The sequence below is a fragment of the Saccopteryx bilineata genome, chromosome 12 (assembly GCF_036850765.1).
Source record: "Saccopteryx bilineata isolate mSacBil1 chromosome 12, mSacBil1_pri_phased_curated, whole genome shotgun sequence".
In the NCBI taxonomy this organism is placed as follows: domain Eukaryota; kingdom Metazoa; phylum Chordata; class Mammalia; order Chiroptera; family Emballonuridae; genus Saccopteryx; species Saccopteryx bilineata.
The window spans coordinates 33,807,253-33,831,871 of NC_089501.1; the positions used below are offsets into that span (position 1 = coordinate 33,807,253).

The following is a 24,619-nucleotide window of genomic DNA, read 5'->3' on the forward strand; positions in this document are numbered from 1 at the left end:
TACAATGGAAAGAAAATCGACCCAGAATGGCAAAAGCATTGGCATGAACTGTTACTTCAACTTCATGTCTATTTGCATCCCACCCACCACTGCGTGCTGATTATGCAACTTTTGATTTAGCGTCCTCAGAAACCCGGAGTTATTACCAGCTTTATTATTGAATTATTTAAATACAAAAGCCATGGTTAAATTGTAATTTCCTCACTTCAAAAAGAAAAAATGCTACAGGAATATAATTGGAGGTGGAGGGGAGTCGGTGGTGGTGGTTCTCCTGTCCTTAAAAATGGTTCAGATATATTTCCTCCAGAAAATGTTGTTGTCAACTTGTCCTTAGCCATGCACTGAGCTGTTTACACTGACATAGCATTTCACAGAGAATGTGTGGAAGCAGCTGAGATGGATAACTGCTAAACAGAGAATAGTAGAATATGTCCCCATAACAGTTATCTGAGAAAAAAGGAACAGTGCCACGGGATGACTTGTCTGGTCAGTGATCAGCATGAAAATGACCTCTCATTATCGCCTAGCGCTAAGGGGAGACTGCGGAGACCCCTTCCTATTCTCCGCTCAGTAGTCACTGAATTCTCCCTGCAATGGCAAGTTAGTCCAACTATTTGTAAATATCTTTCCCTTTTTATTCTCCCTTTCTTCACGGTCTTCTCTCTACCCTGATAGTTGTGGATCTCCCAAGCAACAGCCTAGATTGCTGGGTCTGGTCAGACAGTTGGAAGTTAGTATGCTCCCCATCAAATAGGAAGCCGTCATCTCTGCACCTGGATTTTGAAGTCCAGAAGCCTGGTTCTTCTATGACTGAGAGTCTGTATTGCTTAGGTACCAGAGTGTAGTCAGTGACCTTGGGAAATATTATCCGTGCAAAGGTAACTCAGCTATTGAGGTGAGTATTGCACCCAGGTAGCTCAGCACCCTGGAATGATGAAGTATACCACAGAGCTTGAACTTCCAGGGAGGCTGTGGGCTCTTGAATTAGTTTTGCAACCAATATGCTCAGTTCCAGACATATATTTTCATAAGTACCATGAATAATGAAATGCTATACAGACCTGGAGGGTGAACTTAGGTGAGTTAGCTGAGCCCAGAGCTCTCAAAATGACATTATGTTTCCAAGAATTTTCCATTGTTTAAGGGTCAGGATTTTTTTTGCTTGAATCTACTAATTGTCCTGTATGTGTGTCTCCCTGACTAGATAATTGAAAACCCAGATGTCCCACAGGAATTCAGGAATCAAGGTATTGAATTTAATTTTTTGCTAGTTCATTTTAAAAAGCGGGTATTAGAATGCTTCCTGTGTCCTTGGTGTTGGGGGTGTAGGGACAAGTCTTGGGACAGCTCACCACTCTCCTTGGAGTTACTGTTAAGCTTAGCCTCATGTGGTATGATTTAACCAGCTGTTGTCTTCCTTCTCCTGCATGCCTGTGCCAACCACACCTATTCTGTTCCAACTGTGTGAGAGAATTTAACTCTTCAGATTTTCCTGTTGGGGCTGGTGTTTTAGTTACTTTGTTCTTTGTGAAATCAGAGTTTTTTTCATTGTTAAAATGAGAATTGGTTAGAGGGTTGTAGAAACCCGATTGCTATTGGGCCAGAGTGTGTTTGTGAAGTACCAGTTTATTGAAATAAAAAAAAAAATGAGTCATCTCACAAGGAATCTTGCAGAAGGACAGAAATCAAGTGAAGGAACTTTCATTCTGACCTACCGGAAAAGAAAACATAGAGATCCACTATAACTGACAAGCAGTTTGATTTTTTAAGAAAATGTTTGGTAGCCTGACCTGTAGTGGCGCAGTGGATCAAGCATCACCTGGAATGCTGAGGTCGCCGGTTTGAAACCCCAGGCTTGCCTGGTCAAGGCACATATGGGAGTTGATGCTTCCTGATCCTCCCCCCTTCTCTCTCTCTCTCTCTCTCTCTCTCTCTCTCTCTCTCTTCTCTAAAATAAATGAATAAATGAATAAAAATAATTTTTAAAAAATTAAAAGAACAAATCCTGCCTGATTCCTGGGATTAAATTTTTTAAAAAAGAAAAAAAATGTTTGGTAGTATTGTTTTCTGAAAAAGATAGGAAATTCAAATCAAATCACCTCATTTAAAAAAATGGAAATGTAAGTTTTCAGGTTTTATTCAGTAATTTAAAAATATTGGAAAAATTGCTTTTTCCCCAATATTTTTGCCAGTTAACAAGAGGAAGAAGGAGTGGAATAGAAGTTGAAAAAGGGAACAAAAGTGAGAGAGAGCTAACCAGCCACAATTAGGGGAAAAGGAGTAGATGAAAGAAATGAGAGAAAAATATCTTAAGTCATTTCTAAAGCATTGCCGGATGCGTTGCTTTAGCCACATCTCACTCTATTCTTGGGCTGTGGACCGGAAGTGCTACAGAATCTGCCCCTTTGAATGCTCCCAATGTGTTCCAACATCTTCCACCCTCTTCTTCCCTTTGGCATTTGCAGTTCCCACAAAGTCTTCCCTTTAATGTTGAATGATTTTATAAACTGAAGAGGAGTTGCAGTCCTCTTGGTCAAAACTATATATTAGTGAAAAATTGATGGACTCATTGGAAATTTATCTAAACTTGAGTTTAAGGACTACTTATGGGTTTTATTTATTTTGAACCATGTTTTATCATTGTATCTTCCCCTTTCTCATTTTTTCCCTGAATTTTAGACCATAAATTCTGAGGATCAGCCATTTCTCTCTTTCCTGCCATCTTCCAATTACTCTATTTTCTCTCTTACACTCTCGCCATTTTTTCCTCCATCTTCCTTAACTTCATGGTTATTCATTAATTCATTTATACATTTGTCCAATACTTAGCCACTTGTGTAGATCTTTACAGGTTTTTATTAATAAAAAAAACAAATGTTTCCACTTGTTACTTCACCTGACCCAATTATTCTGTGTAGTTGGTATTAGTTATCTCATTTTGCCAAAGGAAAACTGAAGTTTACCTCAGCTCATGCAATCAGTAAGGTGGACCTGTACTTAAGCAGATCCCAAATGTCAGCCTTCTTCCAGTATTCTCTAGTGCTTCTGTGGGAGTCTTGTTGCTAGTTTCTGGACATGAACATGTTTTTACTTTCATTTATTTTCTGACATTTGCTATTGCTCTATTAAGACCATGTGTTGGATGCTGGACATATAACATGGGTAAAGATGGTGACCAAATTGTTTTGCCGACTTTCTTTAGCTCTCTAGTTTGATAAGCCCGCTTTCTTCCATTCTGCCATATTTTATCTCTTTGGGATACAATTCTGCTCAGAAAGTCAAGAGATCAGAATAGGGTTACTTGTATAGTCTACAGGCCTAACTATGATATTAAGAAAATCATTGTCATTTGTGTTGTGTATTAACCAAATATCCTTTCATTAAGTGTGAATGAATTTTATAGGACACAATCTATTATTTCATTTTCTGGACTATCTTTTGAGTGTTTGATTTTAGAAGGAATTACTATATTTAAAATATATTACATTTTGGTGGCCGAAGGAAAGCTCAGCGTCTGAAAATCATCTCTTCAGTCCTGAACACATCAGAACAGGAGGGTGGGAAGGACTGTAATGGGAGCACCTAGTGCCCCTGCTGATGTCTAACGCCTGTAACTCCTCTGTTTGAAGGGTCAACAGTAGAGGCCCTGTGTGACGACCTTGTCTCTGTGCTCACTGTTCTGTGTGAGAAGCTGCAAGCCACCATCAAGTAAGTGCCATCAGCATCGGTGCTCTGTCCACTACCAATCTACTCCTGAAATAACTTGTGTCTGTGACTTCATGCAAAATGGCTGAGTATAGGGACAGCATTTCCTCCCATCGGTATTCATTTATGAGAAATAAATTCAGCAACCTTGGGCAAGCCTCCATTACCCAATACTGTTACTGATGGCTATAATTTTTCTGATGAGAAAATGGGAAAACAATACCTTGCAAAGAAGAGTTAGTTCCTGAAGCATGGATCTGAATGGAAAGGATGTTGGCTAAGAGGTGGCTGATGTGAAGGCCAGTCCTAACACGGACATGTCCCAGCTGCAAGTCTTCTCATCGAACTGTTGCACCTTTCTCCTCTGTTAAATGGCAGAGTTAGATTGTCTGGTCTTTTTCTATTTTTTTTCAAACATTTCCAGAGCCTCTGAGCTCACGTTCTTATCTTTAAATAGAACACGTTACTCTGACTTTTATATACTTATCATTTTTTATGCCATTTTACTCAGTGATGTTAGTGCATTTCAGTGAGGTCACTGGTCCAACTCTCCATGCAGTAAGTTAATAAGATAATGTACTCATCTATAGTAAAGCCAAATATGAAAATACCAGACTTTCCAAGATGAGGTGAAAGTCTCTTCTGGCTGCATGTGTGTTAACTGCAAAATTCTACAACACAGTAATATGAAGTGCCCTTTGAGTTATGAAAAGCATTAAACTACCTTTCACTGGTAACAAGAACATTTGATAATTTAGAAAACTTCTACTTGTAGAGTTTTGTACACAGTAATAGGAAAAATACTCTAGTGGCAAATAGGAGTGAGGTCTCTCACTTTGCTAGAAACATTGCAGAAAGTGGCTTTTGTTATTGATTGGTCTTGGTTTTGTTTTTTCATAAACTCAGGATTACTTTTAAACTTCGCTTAGAACTATTCTTAAAAGTTGTAGTCAGTTGGTTCCTATATCAGTTGATCTAGCATTCCTCCAGATTACTTGTATATTTTGATCAAATTAAGCTTTCAATATCAAGCCCTTAAAAAATGAAGAGAGACCCTGGCCGGTTGGCCCAGCAGTAGAGCATCAGCGTGGCGTGTGGAAGTCCCAGGTTTGATTCCTGGCCAGGGAACACAGGAGAAACACCCATCTGCTTCTCCACCCTTCCCCCTCTCCTTCCTCTCTATCTCTCTCTTCCCCTCCCGCAGCCAAGGCTCCATTGGAGCAAAGTTGACCCAGGCACTGAGGATGGCTCCATGGCCTCCACCTCAGGCTCTAGAATGGCTCTGGCCACAACGGAGCAATGCCCCAGAGGGGCAGAGCATCGCCCCCTGGTGGGCATGCCGGGTGGATCCCAGTCAGGCACATGTGGGAGTCTGATTGCCTCCCCACTTCTAACCTTGGAAAAATAAAAAAAAATAAAAAAAAAAATGAAGAGATTGACTTACTATGTAGGTAGTATAAACCAAAAAGAAATAGCATTTAACTCTCCTCACAACCCTCATGTTGTTTATGCCCTTGGATCCTAGGCAGGCTGTGGGTCTGGGCGTTATTTTCCCTCAGGAGGGATGCATCTAACAGCACATGGGATGGAAATGGATCCTCCTGGACCCTGCTCAGGTTCTCGTCTTTTCTGACCATAGAGTTGGAGCAGTAGGGTGGGACTCAGATTATTACTCTAACCTGAGAGCCCTAACACCAACTATAGTGGCCCCACCTGTAGGGCCCCCATGTGACCTGATTTTCTTGAGACAGTTCCAAGGTATGCCCATCATGTAGGATTGTAATCCCCCTCCTGGCTGGGATAGGTATACCTGCACTTCACCTATCAGTGACCAGGGTTTTTAGATCTCTTCTAGTGCTTCTCTCCACCCTGCCCAGACCTCTCCATTGTAGCAGAGCCAGCTAATACATCAGAGCTGGAACGTGATTATCATTGGCTTGTTTCCTCCTAAACTGTAATCATGTGTGGGGTATTTGCTCCTGGCTCAGTTGTATTGTCTTTCTTGGATTAGTTGGATTAAAACTTCTGTTCTGCCCTTTATTAACTCTTGACTTTGAGCAAAGATCTCAACTACACTAAGCTTATGTTTACTATAAGATAATATTTATTATTATAATTATTATATAATGTTTTATGTAATATAATTTAGTAACATATAATTTATTGAGGTTTTCATAAGGATCAGATGAAAGAGCTCCCTTGAAAAACTGATGATCCCAACAGCCAAAGATCACCAGGAACACTTGAGGTTAACAGAGTCAGGTTTATGACCTGGTAGTGAAGGGGCCTGCACATTATGGAAAGCCATGGGGCATTCAGTAACAGAGCTAGGAGGGCTTGTTATAGAGCTTGGACTTCAGTTAGGTGAGCTGGGGTGGGTTAAGAAGGGAGGATCTGTCCAAGGATTGGTTGCCGTCAGAAAGTGGAGAAAATCCTAGCATTGGGCATCTTTGTTTGTTTGTTTGTTTCAAGGGATAGAGCTGTCATTGGAGAACAGCAGGAGTCACTCACGGGGAAAGATGATATTTGGTCATTTTTGTGGTCGTGCAGAGTTTTTTTAAGTCTCTGCTCAGACATGATTATTGATTGGCTTTCATCGTGGTCTACCTCCACCATGGAGAGACCTCATGTGATGCATTAACATTCTGTGAAATGGTTTATGTTCCCAGCAGAGCACTGCAGCTGGCTGATGGCTTATGGATGGCAGCTGTCAAGGATGCTTCTTCCCTATCCCACCTCTCCTCCACCCCCTCAGGTCTCAGCATTATTCGGGAATAAAACAAAGACCAGTAAAACTTTGAAAAACGCAAAGGCTGTGTTCACAACCCTGCAGGCAAGGGAAAACCAATAAGCTAAACATATATTTTTCTGAGTAGTTTACTAAGAGAAAACTGAAGTTTTTAAGTATTAGAAAAGTTTGGGAGCTCATAATAATTATGCCACCAGAATAAGTCAGAATGAGTCTATGGGTATACACAAAATAAATTTAAAATATGTCTTTGTTGGTTAGTCGAGAAATAGTCTTTAGCTAGGTCCAGTAAGGACTGTGAGTTCATGGTTCTTTAAAACCTGAATGGCCGTACCATCAGCTACAGGGACCTCCATCTACGGAGTGACCATATGAGCTGGTGTACCTGGGCCAGTTGAAGTTTATGCCTGTTGTAATTACTATAAACATTCATTGTTGGTATCTTCTAAATTGCACTGGTGTAAGTGGAATACTTGAACTGTGCAGTGCCTCACATGTAGTAACGCCTTGATAAAGATTAGCTCTAAAATGACTCATTTACTTTCTGTGTTGCCAGTGCTAACTCCAGTTTATGATGCAGTCAGAAATTTGACTGTAAATTGTTAGGAAAAGACATTGCACAAGCATTCACTGCAGATGCACACATACACAGATTGTAAACTAAAGGTCATAGACTTCTATCAGTTACTAAAAAAAAAAAAAAAAAGAGTTTCTGAACTACATGACTTAAGGATTGGCTATAAATGGGGGAAATAACTCATGTGACATGTAGGTATGTTTCTAGGATTTCTGATTGGACACTGGGTCAAACTCCTTAAGGTGTATTGTTGCATACAGCTTAATAGTTTCTATAGGATTCTCACCACCTTGCTTGGTTTTTCAATGCACTTCTCCAGTAATTCTGCCTCTGGATGCTGTTCCCCTTGTTTGAATCTGGTCTTTTCCTTCATGATTCCGTTACCTGAACATTGGGGTTCTGTGGTTAAAGAAGCTGGGGGTACAGCATACTTAATATGGCTTCAATAGGAGACCTTTAAGTCCACCTGGTCAGGTTAGGTACCACGCCCTTGGCTGCTGTCACTCTGGTGGTTCTGTTAATGTTCATTCTCCTTGTTAAAGTTAGCATACCTTTGACAATTGTTCTCTGATTTTACTTGCTTAACACCTGGTAGTTTTGTTAGCTAAATTGGACACCTCTTTTACTGTCTAAATGTTTTCTTCCTCTGAAATCACACTATGGTCAGTACGTCCGCTCAGCAAGCATTTCGAAACATATGCTCAAAGACCTCATAAGGCTTTAGCTCTGTTGGGGTATGCATTCATGAGATGTTCAGCCTGTCAGGAGGTTCCAGAAAATGCATTCAAGTACTCAGAATAACTCCACATGCCTGGGGGATACGGTATTAATAGAATTCTGTATTAGGCAAGTTGAGTTACATGATGTTTAAGGAATTTTTGGAAGGATAACTGGGCAGAGGAAGATATTCATTCACTCTCTCCTTGTTCGTTCCCGACCACCCTCTCCTCCCAGCACAGATGGTCAGGGAGGGTCCTGTGCCAAAGCAGTCTTGGCGTCAACGAGGCAAATTTAAGTGTTCATCTTGAGTGTTCTAATTCCATTCCACCGCTTACACAGTTACTTGATTCCCTCTCTCCTCCTCCTAACTGAATTCGAACTGTTTTTAAGGGAAGCAAAGTCAAAATGGTTCGAAAGTAAACAAAATTCTAGGAACTCCAGAGACCGAGAACTTGCTGCCCAGCCACCCCGGCAGAAGGCAGAAGCCTCGTCAGGACGGGCAGCTGCTGAGCCCTCACGGCCCCAGTCCACTCCCCAGAGCTGTTCTTCCTGGGTCATGTGCTTGGGAAGAAATTCAGAGATGAGCCGAAAATGAGACCAGCAGATACTCAGCCTGCCAGCCACGAAATGCTCAAACAAAAGGCCAGGCAAAGTGACTCACCCCCCTTGTAGTAGACAGATTTTCCCCTACTGTGTTTTGAAAGGGTTGGCTGGTTCCTAGGCTCCCTTCTGCCTTGTGCTTCCACATACTCGTCCGTCCCCAGTGAGGCAGAAATGAAACACACATGAGCGTACACTGTGCACATGCCTGTGTGTGTCTGGTGAGAGGCATGCACGGACGGTGCTTACATTTCAAACAGCTCCTCTACATGACATGACTCATGTAAAGTCATGAGCACCTGTTTCTCCAGACTGCTGCAACCCACAGGAAGGCTGCCACGGTCGGTCTCCAAGGAGACCCCTGGGCCAGTTACCTTGACAATGCATTCTCCCCCTCATCCAGTCTGATGCCTGGGGGGTTGCCTGGCACACTTTGCAGATACTCATAGGAACCTTGACTGCTCAGAGGTTTTTCTATAGGTTTATTTCTAGTGATTCCGGGAATTGAGAATCTTTATTGTCTATATAATTATTTTAGTTTTGTGATGCTAGTCTGACCGTTAAGAGATAAAGAGACAGTTTTGAATAGGGGCATTTAATAATTACTTTTTTAAATAATGAATCAGGCAATTGGTCAGAAAGATTAGCCTGGGAGTGTAGCAAAGGCAGTCTTCAGAACTGATTTTTCAAAATGTGGCTTATAATTGGTGGTGTGGCCTTTCTGTGTTGTCCTCTCCGGTCTGCTAATTTGTACAGCATCCAGAATGGTCGTTCTGAAATATGAATCTGGTCATGTCGCCCTTCTACTTGCAAAATAAAGTCCAGCCATCTCAGCATGGCCCGCAAGAGCTCTCCTGACCTGTCCCCTGCCCACCAGTCCAGCCCCTCATCCTGCTGATGACATCCTCACATGCTGTACTCCAACCACAAACCTCCCCATCCCATCCCACCCTCCCCCAACACCTCCTGTGAGGCTCCTATTTGAACTTTAGGTCTCGACTGAGGTACATTTCCCTTGGAAATTCTTTCTGAATCTTTCTAAGGACAGTCAGATGTCACTTCTATATGCTCTTGTAGAACCTTGTATTAGATCATTCATTTATAGCTCTTCCTGCACAGTGTTTTGTGTTCTTATCTCTCTAGTCCCACATGAAGGAAGCATGTGATGTTTCTGGTCAGGAACTACGTTTTGTTCAAAAGTGTAGGGAAGCTGTGGGTGTAGGTGTACAGACATGGAAAGTCTCTTCCCAGCTGAAGTGGCTAATCACATGTTGTCTGTCTTATTCTTCCCCAACCACAACTTTCCTCTTGGCAAAGAGGAATAATTATTGTGGACACTCCATCTTGACCTCTGTCTTCCTCCACCCTCAGAGGGTGTTGCAGAGGACATCCAAATAAAAGTGGAATTCTCTTTTTCAAAATAATGGCATTATTTTAATTATTGTTCTGATCTCTCTGGACAAGGGAGATCTGTGAGACAGCAAACCTTTTCTGTAAAGGGCCACCTGCTGTCTCTGTTTCCTGTGCATTTTTGGTTTGGTTTGATTTCATTTTACAAACCTTTAGAAATGTAAAAATCTCTTAGTTCACAGGCCATGGCAGGATTTTGCCCTTGGGGTATAGCTTGCCAACTTGCTTTAAAGCATAATATCAGTTTCACCAAGCCCTATCACCAAGGTCTTTAAGATAGCACTTCAGTGAGGGGCCCTCAACCCCCATCTTACCCTTTCTCAGTTTGGCAGTGGTATGGATGTGACCTCTGGGCTTTGGGGCAGTCCGGTATTCTCTTCCTTTCTCTGTCAACTTTCTCATCTGCCTGTCTCTGGTCTTTCCCGTTCTTTTTGCCCCCTTCTCTTGGGAGTCGGCTTGAAGGAATTAAGCTTTTTGGGTAAAGGTCAATATTTATTTTCTTTAAATCAGTAGAAAAGAGAGATAACAAAAAATATTTTTTAAAACAGTGTCTCTTTTTCCTGAACATTTCCATTCTATTTAGGATTTCTGAATGAATTCTCTTAAAGGTATTTACTGTATATTTGTAGTAAAGGTTTCCTGAACATTAACTTCTTTCTGACTTAAGTCTTGTAGGTTGGGCAATAACTTAAGCTGGATGTAAGAATGTGCATCCCATAAAGTATCTGGTTTTTATTTTTTTCACCTGGACTGTTGAGTAGGCAATAACTCTGAGGAAGATAATTCGCCCATTGAAAAATCATGTTGCCTTCAAAGAATAAAGAAGAAAAGTCAGGTGCAAGTTCATAAAGCACTGACCATTTTAAAAATAATGTGGCAAGTGCTCTTTTGAAAGATTTACACAGTTGAACGTACTAAGAATTGGCATTTCTGAATAATCTGTGGAACTTTTCAATGTATCTTTTCAATAATATATCAACTTTTGTTCATTAATGGTAGCAAACTTCCCATACCAATACAAAATGTTAATAACGGGATAGGCCCTGGCCAGTTGGCTCAGTGGTAGAGCATCGGCCTGGCATGCGGAAGTCCCGGGTTCGATTCCCGGCCAGGGCACACAGGAGAGGTGCCCATCTGCTTCTCCACCCCTCCCCCTCTCCTTCCTCTCTGTCTCTCTCTTCCCCTCCCGCAGCTAAGGCTCCATTGGAGCAGAGTTGGCCCGGGCGCTGAGGATGGCTCTATGGCTTTTGCCTCAGGCGCTAGAATGGCTCTGGTTGCAGCAGAGGAACGCCCCGATGGGCAGAGCATCGCCCCCTGGTGGGCATGCCGGGTGGATCCCCATTGGGTGCATGCAGGAGTTTGCCTCCCCGTTTCCAGCTTCGGAAAAATACAAAAAAGAAAGAAAAAAAAAATAACAGGATAAACCATGTGTAAGGCTGAGTAAAATATGATAACTTTATTTCATGCTCAGTTTTTCTGTAAATCTAAAATGGTTCTAAAAAATAAACCATTAATTTTTTTTAAAAAATCTCCCTAACTATTCATTTCTAGGGCTGCCATTAAAAAGTACCACAAACCAGGTGGCTTAAAAGAAACAAACTTATCGTCTCTGAGTTTCAGTCGGAGGCTAGCAGTCTGAGATCAAGACGTCAGCAGAGCCAGTTCCTTCTCAGGGCAAAGGAAGGATCTATTCCAAGCCTCTCTTCTTGGCTTCTTTATGGCCACCTTCTTCCTGTGTCTCCTCACATTATCTTCCCTTGTATGTCTCTGTGTCAAAATTTCTTCGTTTTATAAGGACACCAGTCATACTGGATTTGGACCCACTCTAATGGCCTCGCTTACCTATGTAATGGCCCTGTCTCCAAGTAAGATCACATCCTGAGATACCAGGGATTAGGACTTCAAAATAAAAATTTGGGGTGGGAAACAGGATTCAACCCATAACACTAACCCCCTCTCCCAAAATGAACATTTCTGTAATGCCTCACATTTTCCCAGGCGTTTTCCATGTATCACATCTGTTAATCGGGCCTTTTCTTCCGCAGCGATAGTCAGCAGCTGCAGCTTCTATACCTGGAGTGTATTCTGTCTGTGCTCAGCAGCTCCTCGTCCTGCATGCACCTGCACAGAGGCTTCACCGACCTGATCTGGTGAGCACGCTCCCGGTGTCCCCACCAGCCACCGGGCTCGCTCCTCCCGCCGCTGTGGTGGTGGGCCCCTTCCCACAGCAGCCGTGACCCACCCGCCGTTCCATCTGTCTGTAAATGTTTCCAAGGGCAAGATGCTTTGCTAACAACGTGCACCAGAGAGAAACTGACAATTACTGGGATAGAACAGGCTTCCAAAACCCTCTTGCATTTGTTTAGATCAAAGGATCCTAACAGTCAGAAATGAGGAAAGGATGAATATTTTCTAGGTCATTCATTTGCTGTAAAAGCATGTAAAAGCTCTATAAAGTTATAGGGGGTGAGGGGCCAGAGACAGTGAACGTTATTCTTAGCCGTGCCGAGTACATTCTCCACCTCGGCCTGAATACCAGTCACTTAGTCACAGTCAGAGATTCGCACGAGTGACAGGGCCTGCAGGCAGCCAGTGACTCAGTCGCTCTGGGTTCCTGGGCTTAGACACGGGGAGGACTGAATGATGTGTGTCAGAATTTTAAATTAACTTCTCAAAATAACTTTGTTACTTATAGTAAAATGAAACTTTATAACTGAGCCAGTTCCCATTTTGAATCAATTTCTTGACATAGGTCGGTTTTCCTGATGTTTCTTTTGATATTTGGTTAACCCTAGCTTGACTTATGAAATAAAGTATTTTATTCATACACCCGGAAATGATGGAGAAACACAGCAAACTGGGGCCGGTCATAGCCAGAAAAGGCAGCCGTAAAGAACCCAACACTGACAGTCCCTTGTGTGGCATCTGGTCTTTGCCCTAAGGGGTAGTATTCACATTTATCCTTCCGCTTATCGTGCAGCATTTTTTTTTCTCCCCATCTCTTCCCAGGAAAAACCTTTGCCCTGCTCTCATTGTGATCCTGGGAAATCCAGTTCATGACAAAACCATCACCTCTGCTCACAGCAGCACAGGTGTCAGCACGGAGTCGGACTCGGCGTCCCCAGGCGTCTCTGACCACGGCCGGGGCTCCGGCTGTTCCTCCACCGCGCCTGCCCTGAGCGGGCCCGTGGCTCGGACCATCTACTACATCGCAGCCGAGCTGGTCCGGCTGGTGGGGTCGGTGGACTCCATGAAGCCCGTGCTCCAGTCCCTGTATCACCGCATGCTGCTCTACCCCCCGCCCCAGCACCGGGTGGAAGCCATCAAAGTAATGAAAGAGGTAGGGATGCACTGAAGAACGCCGCTGCGCCTGCCCAGCGGGCTGAGCACACTGTTTTATAAGCAGGAGGCACTCAGAAAATGTTTGCCATCACCTGTTACAGCTTAACTGCTACCACACTATATCCAGTAACAGATAGTCTCTTTAGGGTTGAGATGTGTGTGTGTGTGTGTGTGTGTGTGTGTAGTGCACACGTGCATATGTGTGCGTGTGTTGGGAGCCGGCGTCAGGAGAGTTGTTGATAAGTGCTTGCAGGTGCAGAGCCACTTAATATTTAAGCTGCATATATCTGACTGGGCTTTGGGCTAAGATGTCATGCTGTTCCCTTAGGTGCTGTTTGCGCAGATATATGTAACTACTCACCTTTGCCTAAACTGGATTTCAAAACTTTATACTCAGGTTGTACATTACCCGGAAAAGAGCATTACTAACCTCTGATTAGTAGAAGGGAGCCCTCTGCCCCCTCCCTTTCTAGGCCTCGTGTCTCCCAAGCATCATGACCCCAGCCAGAATGTCAAGGTTGCTCAGCTGGCCCCGGCCCTCCCAGCGTGCCTCTTCTTGATTTTGAGGAGGACTGGGGGTTGTTTTCAAGGTACTTTAGACAAGGATTTCTCCGCTTTCTGTCAACCAAAAAAAAAAAAAGTGATCAACATTTTTTGTGTTTGAAAACTTGTTTGTGAAGGGCAAATTACAGACGCTTTTGGGTGCCTAGCATCAAAAACAACAGGATAAAAAAATTCCCTTGTTCATGATTCATTTATTTTAAGCAATATTTGCTACTCACCATTTCTAAAAAGCTCAATTTGAAATGCTTCGTGGTGGTGTTTTAATGAGATATGACTGTCATGAATGATGGAAAGTTCTGACCCAATGTTTCTAGAAATAAAAAAGCGAGCCAGTTTTCATTGCAGGTGAAGAAAATCTGTGAGCACACAATAATAAACACATTTTTCTTACCTACTGTATGCCAGGCACTTCACAGACATGAGCTTTAATATTCATGATAACTTTGCAACCTTGAATGCCGTCTCTGTAGGCAGTGAAGATCGAAGGGTCGCTTGAGTAACCAATCACGACTAGGTTGGTGAACACAGTACAGTTAGGGGGGCGGGTGAGACTAGACTACTTTGTCACCACCCAAACAGCAGTGGCCCTCACCTGGGGACTCAGCCCTGCCTGTTAAGCTTGTCACCTGGGTGGGAGAAGTGAACTTTTTCTGAATAGACAGATCTTTAAGGAAAAGAAAGAGTCATGCTCAGCTCCTCCTCCACTGGGAGGAAGTGAGATACAGAGAGGAGAGAGGCCCATAATTTTGTTCCACTGGATGTGCCTCCTCATAGAAACACGACATCAGGAAAGAGACATTCTCCCCCCCACAAAGAAACTGAGTCTTCAAAGGGTCAAATGATTTGCCTAAGGTCACAAAGAGAGAGAGAAATGGTACAAACCCTGGTCTCTCTGAGCCTAAACCTATGGTCCTTTCCTGTACCACACTTACTACTGGGTTTGGCTTTGACATTGCACTGAAGATGATTGTAGGAGCTCCTTTGCCTGGCCAGCTCAGTCCCCCTTTCATGAGCCTCAGCGTAGGAGTCAGGGTTTGAATCCTCTCTCAGCCACTTACCAGCTACATTATAGTAGCTGAATCATCTAGCTCTGAACTTACAGTTTTTTCATTCTTGCATCATAGTAATATTCAAAGGGTGCAAGTTCAAAATATGAAGTTTGTATAAGTACGTTGTAGGTACAAAGTACTAAACAAATATTTGGTGTCCTGATTGCTACCCTAAGGAAGAGAAAAACCAAACATGGAGACTAGAAAGAGCTGGTCCTCATTACCTCCTGCCCAGAGCAGCGTGCCAGTTCTAGAAAGTCTCTTTCTCTCCTGCTGCTGCCTTTCTTTTGTCTTTCTAGACTTAGGTTCATAAATCACCATTGTTGACAGTTTTTTCATTCTCCAATGGTTCCTTATTGTCTCTCAAGTTTGAACTACTCTGCCCAGTTTCTAGGCTGTTCTGTCTTCATTCTCATCTCCCATCTTTTCCCAGAATCCCCCTTGTTCCATCTGACCGGCCCTCCTCTGTTCAATTCCCAGCTTCCTGCCTCTTTTCACACTTGTCTTCCCCTGGTCCTGTTGGCCACTTCCACTTAGCTGAGCGGTTGATTACCATAGCTAGGCACTGCTGGCACCTCACCTTAGCTTGTTTACAGTCTCCCCTAGGAAGAAAATGTGCCCCGTTTCCAGATGGGGAAGTGAGGCTCCATGAGAAGTTGGTACTTGCCCCAAGTTCCTGTAGAGTGAAAACATGAACCCAGCTCTTCTAAATACAGCTGCCTTTTTGCTCTCAAGATCCTCTTCTTTATGGCTTTGCTTCCTCAGACCACTGATTTGCTCTGCTTAAGATGCCATCCCACCAATGACAACTTACAACTAATTACAGGTGGCAGCAAACTGTGTCACAGGTCCACGTGGAACAAACTTCTCGTCTCCTAGATATATTCTGTTGCTTTTCTATGTTTCCCCTGGTACTTGGCACTGTAGTACTTGAATCAGAATAAGCATTTAATATTTTTTTGATGGTGACAGATGGACGTGAAGACAGACTACCTGCAAAGAGGGCATTTTGTAAGCAGCAGCAAACTTTCTTTCCCCTTCAGAGTTGACAGGCACTGAGCTTGTTGCTGCCCACAGTAGAGCCCCATGATGCCTGGATGCTATATAAATACTTTGCCTACAGGGTATGCAGGTGTCTAAATGCATTTTAAATAACTTCCTTACTGCTGCAAAGGAAACGGTTATTATGTTTCCCCCTTTTTCACAGCTGTCCTAGTTTGCCAAGGTTATTTCTCAGAGCAGGGCTGGACTTAGACACCAGCCTAAGTAGCGTGTCCAGGCAGCGCGACCCCATGAGTGCAGCAGACTAACGTGGTCCAGAGGGTTCTGAAAAGCAGTGCCTCCACCTACATATGACAGCACCCATGATTTGGGAAGGTTGGTAACCTAGAAACCAAAATGTGCTGGGTTTATGCACACAGAGAAAACCACTGGGCACCCAGGATGTTTGTTTAGCCTTTTGGAGTTTGAACTTCCTGATCTCTTTGTAATTTGTTACAGTGCTACGTGTACTGGGTGCCTATTAATCAAAGACATGCAGGACCGTTTGTTTTTCAAAGTATATTTACTTTTCTGTTTCCTCTTTCCCCAAAATGAACAGTAACCAAAAAGTACACCTTGCTTCCTCTCCTCTGTCCCATGGTTCGGCTTTCGAAGGAGTGTGCTGCCCCTCATTAGGCCTGTGCCACCCAACCCCGAGCTCGTACTCCTCCTCCCCACTCAGAGAAGCTGCTACTAAACACGTCTTCCGTCTCTTTAAATATTTGTTGTAGGTTTTCAGAAACTTAATGATTCGGTCACCTTTTCTTCTAGATTTGGAAACAGCTGAGCAATAAACACAAGATTAATGTGGGAATTAGTACATCTAATCTAATCTATTACTGGTAAGGCTACATTAGAGAATGTAATGGCTCCCAAGAAAAAGTAGTATTTCCCACTCCATTTCCCCTGACATGCACTTACCATTCTAGCAGCCACTTCACTTAGACGCAGGCCTGGCAGTGTGTGTGTGTGTGTGTGTGTGTGTGTGTGTGTGTGTGTGTGTTGGGGGAGGGGGTTCCAATGTCAAAGAAATAGCATGTGGAGAAAAAAATAAAAGCTTCATTTCTCTGCCTCCTAAAGAGCAGGAATTTCCAATTTCTGGGGTAAAAAAGGAAATATGAAAAATGGGAAGAAGAGTGCCCCTCAAGATATAACTTTTTCGCCCTGGCTGGTTGGCTCAGCAGTAGAGCGTCGGCCTGGCGTGCAGAGGACCCGGGTTCGATTCCCGGCCAGGGCACACAGGAGAAGCGCCCATTTGCTTCTCCACCCCTCCACCGCGCTTTCCTCTCTGTCTCTCTCTTCCCCTCCCGAAGCCAAGGCTCCATTGGAGCAAAGATGGCCCGGGCGCTGGGGATGGCTCTGTGGCCTCTGCCTCAGGCTCTAGAGTGGCTCTGGTCGCAACATGGCGATGCCCAGGATGGGCAGAGCGTCGCCCCATGGTGGGCGTGCCGGGTGGATCCCGGTCGGGCGCATGCGGGAGTCTGTCTGACTGTCTCTCCCTGTTTCCAGCTTCAGAAAAATGAAAAAAAAAAAAGTTTAAAAAAAAAAGATATAACTTTTTCTACTTAATATACATTTTCCTGCAACTGTGATTCACTTTGAAAATAATGAACATAGGGCTAGGGGATCTACTCCAATACACTTAAGTCACCAATCTTTCCTTGAATTAATTTAGCCTCAAATTGAAAATTTCCATAAAGACTTCTACCATATGGAAATAAAAAATCAGTACTGAACAATTATGAAAATTCTATACATGAAAACTTATAAAATGCAACCATACACCACACAGAAGGATATGTATAACTTCAGTGTATAGCTTCTAATTCTCTAACTTAGGTTGTTGGAAAAAAAAAGCAGATTAAATTAAAAGGAAGCAGAAAGGAGGAAAAACAAGGATAAAACAGAAAGTAATATGATAAAGAGCAAATATAATATAGTAGATCAATAAGGTAAAAAATACTAGGAATCTGAAAAGACCAAAAAAAAAAAAAAACCTCCTGGCAAAAGAAAAGCAATAAAAAAAATTCCAGAATTGATAAAAACAAACAAAAAGAAGAATGAAAAAAATGCATATAACTATAGATGTTATAAACTTCAAAGAAAGTATTAAGACAAATAGGCCAATAAATTTGTTAACTTAGATAAAATTAATTAATCCCTAAGAAACAACACAACTTTTAAAAAGTTGTCTCATGAGGATGTTGAAGACCTAAATAGTCCCATTATCTTTAAAGAAATTGAATCAGTAGTTAAAACCATTCCATTAGAAAAAAAATTACCCCATACAGCTTTAGAAAGAAATCAGACCAACATTCAAGGAACAGGTCATTCTAACACATGAACTGTTGCAGAGATTAGGAAGAAGGAATTCTCATCTCCACCAGTACGGAACTGAGGAACTAGGAACCCAGTGTTCACTCTTCATCAAAACCTAGGTCAGTTTTTAAAACCTTGTGCTTTTTTTTTTTTATAATAGTCACTGTTCCATTATTTCTACTTTATTATAGCTACTTGGGAGCCCACAGCGTCTGTGTGATTTGGCAGGACCTAGCTCCACTGAACCCGAATCCAGAAAAAGATCAATTTCAAAAAGAAAGTCTCATCTGGATCTCCTCAAACTGTATGATACATTCTCCTTTTTACGTCTATGTTGCTTAGCAAAGGCTGCTTCTCTAAATACTCTAAACCTTGTTTTGAAATTCTTGAAATGTTATGAATCTACATTATATGAAATGTGAATATTTAATAGCATACACACAGGCCATATAAGATCTTATCCCAGTTTATTATCATCAAATAACTTTCCATATTTTTGTATTGACAAAAAAACCCAGTGTACAAAATTAAATGTACAAAAATGATTCATTAGGGTTACTTTAGGGAAAAATTTTTTAAATTATATTATAGTAACTATAGGATTCCTCCTTTAGTTATAGAATTCCTTTTAGCTATAGGATTTCCTTTTCCCCTTAGAAAACTAAATATTATTTGATTTGTAATAGCTGTATATGTTTATTCCATAGAAGATTATTATCATAATCATAGTCATTATAACTATTTTCTGTTTGAAAACTGAACATAATACAATGGTGAGGCTACTGATTGCGTGTCCTGGTGAAGATTATAAACTCCCATCTGGAGTTTCGTTTGCACCCAAATAAACCAGCCAACCCCGATAGCGTGATTCAAGGTGGGCCGCTTTACTGGGAGGTTCTCCTTCACCAGCCCCGGAGTGTTTGTTTCAGTTCCTTTTCACGCGGCCCATTTAATTTCAAGTAAATTAGAGGACATAGTTTGAATACGGGCCTGTTCACCAGTCTGACAGTTCTTGTTCATTTTGGAGTGTTTTCCAACATTTCTTGTGTCGGTGGCGTTTTCTCCTTTGAACGCTTTCAGCATCATGGATGGCATGACGGAAGCGTGCATCAAGGGTGGCATCGAGGCTTGCTACGCCGCCGTGACCTGCGTCTGCACCTTGCTCGGGGCCTTGGACGAGCTCAGCCAGGGCAAGGGCTTGAGCGACGGCCAGGTCCAGCTGCTGCTCCTGCGCCTGGAGGAGCTGAAGGACGGGGCCGAGTCGAGCCGAGACTCCATGGAGATCAACGAGGCCGACTTCCGCTGGCAGCGGCGGGTCCTGTCCTCGGAGCACACGCCGTGGGAGTCGGGGAACGAGAGGAGCCCGGACATCAGCATCAGCGTGACCACGGACACGGGCCAGACCACTCTGGAGGGCGAGCTGGGGCAGACCACACCCGAGGACCACTCCAGACACCACAAGGACGGCCTCAAGTCCCCGGCCAGCCAGGAGAGCAAGGAGACGCTGAGCAAAGCGTCCGAGCCGGAAGCCGGAGACCAGCCGGACGTGGTTCAGAGGAGCCACACGGTGGCGTACCCCGACATTACCAATTTCCTGTCGGTGGACTGCAGGGTGAGGTCCTATGGGTCGCGGTACAGCGAGAGCAATTTCAGCATCGATGACCAGGACCTTTCCAGGACGGAATTCGATTCCTGCGATCAGTACTCCATAGCAGCAGAAAAGGATTCGGGGAGGTCCGACGTGTCGGACATCGGGTCGGACAACTGTTCGCTGGCCGACGAAGAGCAGACCCCGCGGGACTGCCTGGGCCACAGGTCCCTGCGGACCGCGGCTCTGTCTCTCAAGCTGTTGAAGAACCAGGAGGCCGACCAGCACAGCGCCAGGCTGTTCGTGCAGTCCCTGGAGAGCCTGCTTCCCCGCCTGCTGGCCCTGCCCAGCGTGGAAGAGGTGGACTCCGCCCTCCAGAACTTTGCCTCTACCTTCTGCTCAGGTTGGTATGAACAGTATTTGCTGTGGAGTCCACGAGAATATGCAGTCATTAACAGGCAATGACTACCATGCTTGTTTGAAGTGCTCCAGGCATCTTAATGAATCTTTGGGTTTCTTAAAGAGAGTGGAGGAATGTAAGACTTACTGGTGGTGGTTTGTTTGAATAGTAGGTAATTGATGGCTGGAATATATTCTCTTGAGGGTGATAAATGTACTGCTCACAAAAATTAAGGGATATTTCGAAATGAATATGAAGCGATAAAAGCATTTGATTTTTTTTTTTTATTAAACAAGAACATCAGAAAAGCAAACAAGCAAAGAAAGTTGTTCTATTATGCAAATGAGATGCAAAACCAACGTTTATTTCATTGGTGAAAGTGCACTATACCAAAGGCTGAAAGTACTAGAGTATCTGCACGTTTCCTGAGCCCCTAACTTTTGTGAGCATGTATATTGTGTGAAGTGAGGAGTGAGAGGCAACTGCGTTCTAGAAAGCAACTGCTGACTGAAACAAAACGGCAATCTGTGGTTCCCAAAACACTGGATTCTTAATGCGCTTCTAGGCCTTGGTGTCTAAAAATCATAGCGAACACACTTTTGGTATATCAGTGTACAAACTGTTTTGAATGAGGTCTTGGATGAGGTGGAGGTTGGGCTCAGGTAGATGCAAGCCGTCTTTCCAATGTGTTCTCAGTTCCCCTGAACTTCCAAATAGTGTGTGATGCTCTGGTGCACTTGGGAAACAGCCCGTTTTTCCAACCTCAGACCCTTCCTGTCTGTCAGATGTGAACTTTGTGACCCAGACCATATTTGAACAGGAGAACTGTGGGGAAAGTGTTCTGGAAAGTCATGCTGGTTTTAGTGAAGGGCGGACCATAGCCACCTAGAGTTCTGGTGAAGGAAGGAGAAAGAGAGTACAGGGAAATAGCGTTTCACACAGGGAGTGGTAAATATAAACATAATTTTCTTGCAAGGCACTTGTAAAGGGAAAACCCTGTTCTTTCCTACTGTGCGTTTCTTCCCTGGGGGGTCTCCTTAACTAGTCACACAGGACACTTCACTTTTGACACTTCTGGCCACCAAATATGTGGACATTTTTCCCTGTAGTAAGCAAGTCTCTGACACCAGCTGAGTGTCCGGTTTAACTCAATTCTGATGCCTTTACCCAGAGAAAGTGTCGTATCTCAAGGGTAAGGGCTCAATCCCACAAGACTACCCCCACCCCCATTTCAGATGCCTGTTGCAATCTGTGAATTGGAGGTTCCCATTACCCCCTCTCAGATTTAATTCGTTTGTTAGAGCAGCTCACAGAACTCAGGAAAATACATATTGAGGTTTACCAGCTTGTCAAAGGCTAGGCTAAAGGGCACGGATGGACAGCCAGGTGAAGAGATACACAGGGCCAGGTGTGGGAGGGTCCAGATGAAGAGATACTCAGGGCCAGGTGTGGGAGGGTCCAGATGAAGAGATACTCAGGGCCAGGTGTGGGAGGGTCCTGGGCCTAAGCCCAAGAGCCTCTGTCCCCATGGAGCTGGAGTGCATGGATATTCACCGGCCTGGAAGCTCCCCAAACCCGCTCCCGTTGGGGTTTTATGGAGGCTTCCTCACATAAGCATGGTCAGTTACTAACTTCAGTTGTCGCCCCTGCTCCCCTCTCTGGAGTATGGAGTAGGAGATGAAACTGAAAATTCCAAGCTTCTCATCATGGCTTGGTCTTTCTAGCAACCAGTCCCCACCCAGGAGCCCACCCAGAGTGACCTCATTAGAACAAAAGATGCTCCTGTTTCTCTTATCACTTAGAACTTTACAGGGGTTTCAGGAGCCCTGTGTCAGGGAGGAGATCACAGAAAAGTATGAGAACAAGAGATGCTTCTAGTATTCTTACTTAGGGAACTACAGGGGTTTTCGGACTCTGTGCCAGGAACAGAACAACGTATATATTTTCTATTATCTCACAGTAATACAGGAAAAAGCAATTAATGGGTACAAAAAGTTTATGGCAGAAATCAATGATTGCCTGACCCCAGGGTTCTCAACTGTACCTTCCCCTGAAATTAAAGGGTTTCTTGACCATAGAATGCTGAGGTGGATGGACCTCCCTGGGCCTGTGCTCAGATGAAAAGGACTAATGGTCCTGAGGACCAACAGAGAACCATAACAGCCAAGATCACCACTTGACCTTCCACCGCTGAGCTTCGAACACGTGTTCGTCATTGTGCTGACTACATTTATCATTATTTGTTGATATATCCATCGTCCCCTCTATACTTTCAGCTCCTTGAGACTTGCAAACATGTCTAGCTCATGACATCACATATGCACACAACTTCCAACAAAAAGTACATCACACAGAAACACAAAAATATTCTAACCCAGTTACTGAGACTTGGTCAGAGCTGACTGCTGCGTTTAGAGGTAGCTTAATACATGTCTTTAAGAAGCTGATTGAGCCTGGCCTGTGGTGGCGCAGTGGATAAAGCGTCGACCTGGAATGCTGAGGTCACCGGTTCAAAACCCTGGGCTTGCCTAGTCAAGGCTCATATGGGAAGCAACTACTGTGAGTTGATGCTTTCCTGTTTCTCCCCCTTCTCTCTCTCTCTCTCTCTCTCTCTCTCTCTCTCTCTCTCCACTATCTAAATATCAATAAATTAAAAAAGAAAAAAGAAGAAGCTGTTTGACCAGATTATCCTTTGCAAAAAGGACAAAAAAATGTACTTCAACACAGTTATATTTAAGGAAATACAGAGAAGATATAGAACTTCTAATTCTGAGCTCTCAAATAACTCTAACCTATCTTGGAGTGTGGAAAAAGATCTATAAATTCTCAGCTTTCATAACTACACTGTGATTCTTTTTATGACCTGAAAATACCAGTTTTAGAGCCTAGTTGACATTTTTTTTCTCAATATTTTTCCTTTGTGAATTAGATATAAAAATAAAGTTTGGATGTTTGATTTCCATGAAGGAACTCACACACATACATAAAATTCATGTTTTGCTCAAAGACTGGGCAACACGTAAATACTCTTCTTAAAAATATTGTTTCCTAATATCTTTTAGACTATCATCATTAAATTTGACATCTTTTATTGGAAGATTCCTACTGTGTATGTTTGTGTGTGTGTCTCGTTTCTCTCTGTCTCCATGTTTCTCATGCTGACACACACACAAAGCTGCATCTTCCGTAAACATATAGAGAAGCTTTTCTGTGCTATATGCTAAGGGATCCAAGCTATGCATGGCTTATTCTCAATAGATATTTATTGTCTGCAGATTGATGAATTTGCTCATTGGTTCCGAAAGAGGTGAAATAGTTCCTAGACTGAAGGAGTCATGGGTGGAGCCTGAATTGGAAGGAGAGTTCACAGCCCTCTGGAAGGGTCTGTTAGGGCCTAGGAGCCTGTTGTCTTCCCAGCTGGAATATTCTTTTTTTATTCTTTTTTCTGAAGTTGGAAACGAGGAGGCAGACAGACTCCCGCACACGCCGGACTGGGATCCACCCGGCACGCCCACCAGGGGGCGATGCTCTGCCCATCTGGGGCATTGTTCTGTTGCAACCAGAGCCATTCTAGCGCCTGAGGCAGAGGCCACAGAGCCATCCTCAGCGCCTGGGCCAACTTTGCTCCAGTGGAGCCTTGGCTGCGGGAGGGGAAGAGAGAGACAGAGAGGAAGGAGAGGGGGAGGGGTGGAGAAGCAGATGGGTGCTTCTCCTGTGTGCCCTGGCCGGGAATCGAACCCGGGACTCCTGCATGCCAGGCCGATGCTCTACCACTGAGCAAACTGGCCGGGGCCCCAGCTGGAATATTCTTGGAGAGAGGAGCTCGACAACTGGCCCTGCCCGGCTTGGTGTTCTGGCCTCAAGGCGGACAGACTGGCAAACATCGCTGAGCCCCAAGAACAGCAGTGTATCAGATCCCAGCGCTGCCTGCAGCGTCAGTAATAATGTCCTTGAGTCACCAAGAAAGAGTTGAATTTAGGGCCTTCTATTTAAAATGAACATTATCCATACAAAATAACTCAGCTGCAGAAGTGTCAGCATTTAAACAGGTAAGATTTGGCCCTCAACTTAATGTTTATAAATAACATCCTCAATAATTCCAGATAAATGAGTTGTCAAGTGGTCAAGACTGACTTCCGAGGGCCCTGCCTCATTTCCTACAAGAATTAGGAAATATAATCCTAGCAAAGATTTTATAAAAATTGAAGCTAAAGCAAATCTTGGCCTTTGTGTTCTTGTGCCTTTCAAATCAATATTTACAGTGCATGCAAAACAGGGCTTGAGTGAATGTTTTATGTGGCCCCATAAGTCATAGAAACTGCTCAAATTTAGAGGTCTATAAAATGTCCCATCAGATGCTTTATGTTTGGGCATTAATTTTTTTACATGTAGAAATCAATACATTGAAATTTATAAGTAGAAATCGATAATGTTGTGACATTAATTTTTACATGCAGAAATCAATATATTGATATGTCAAAATCTTTTGGTTTTTTTCCAAATATGATTTTTATTGATTGTCTGTACCTATGTTAGTCACTGGTCTTTTAATTGT

At 43.4% G+C, this 24,619-nt stretch overlaps 1 protein-coding gene across 3 annotated transcripts in view; it reads left to right on the forward strand.

Annotated features, from left to right (window-relative positions):
* Positions 1–24,619, forward strand: part of ARFGEF3 (ARFGEF family member 3) — a 157,867-nt gene that overhangs the window by 74,597 nt on the left and 58,651 nt on the right. For all 3 annotated transcript variants that reach the window (XM_066248587.1, XM_066248588.1, XM_066248589.1), the window contains 6 exons: positions 1,205–1,247; positions 3,630–3,708; positions 11,807–11,911; positions 12,771–13,101; positions 18,268–18,380; positions 19,157–20,067. In XM_066248587.1, the coding sequence (XP_066104684.1) occupies positions 1,205–1,247; positions 3,630–3,708; positions 11,807–11,911; positions 12,771–13,101; positions 18,268–18,380; positions 19,157–20,067 (1,582 nt within the window). The remainder of the gene's footprint in view (positions 1–1,204; positions 1,248–3,629; positions 3,709–11,806; positions 11,912–12,770; positions 13,102–18,267; positions 18,381–19,156; positions 20,068–24,619) is intronic.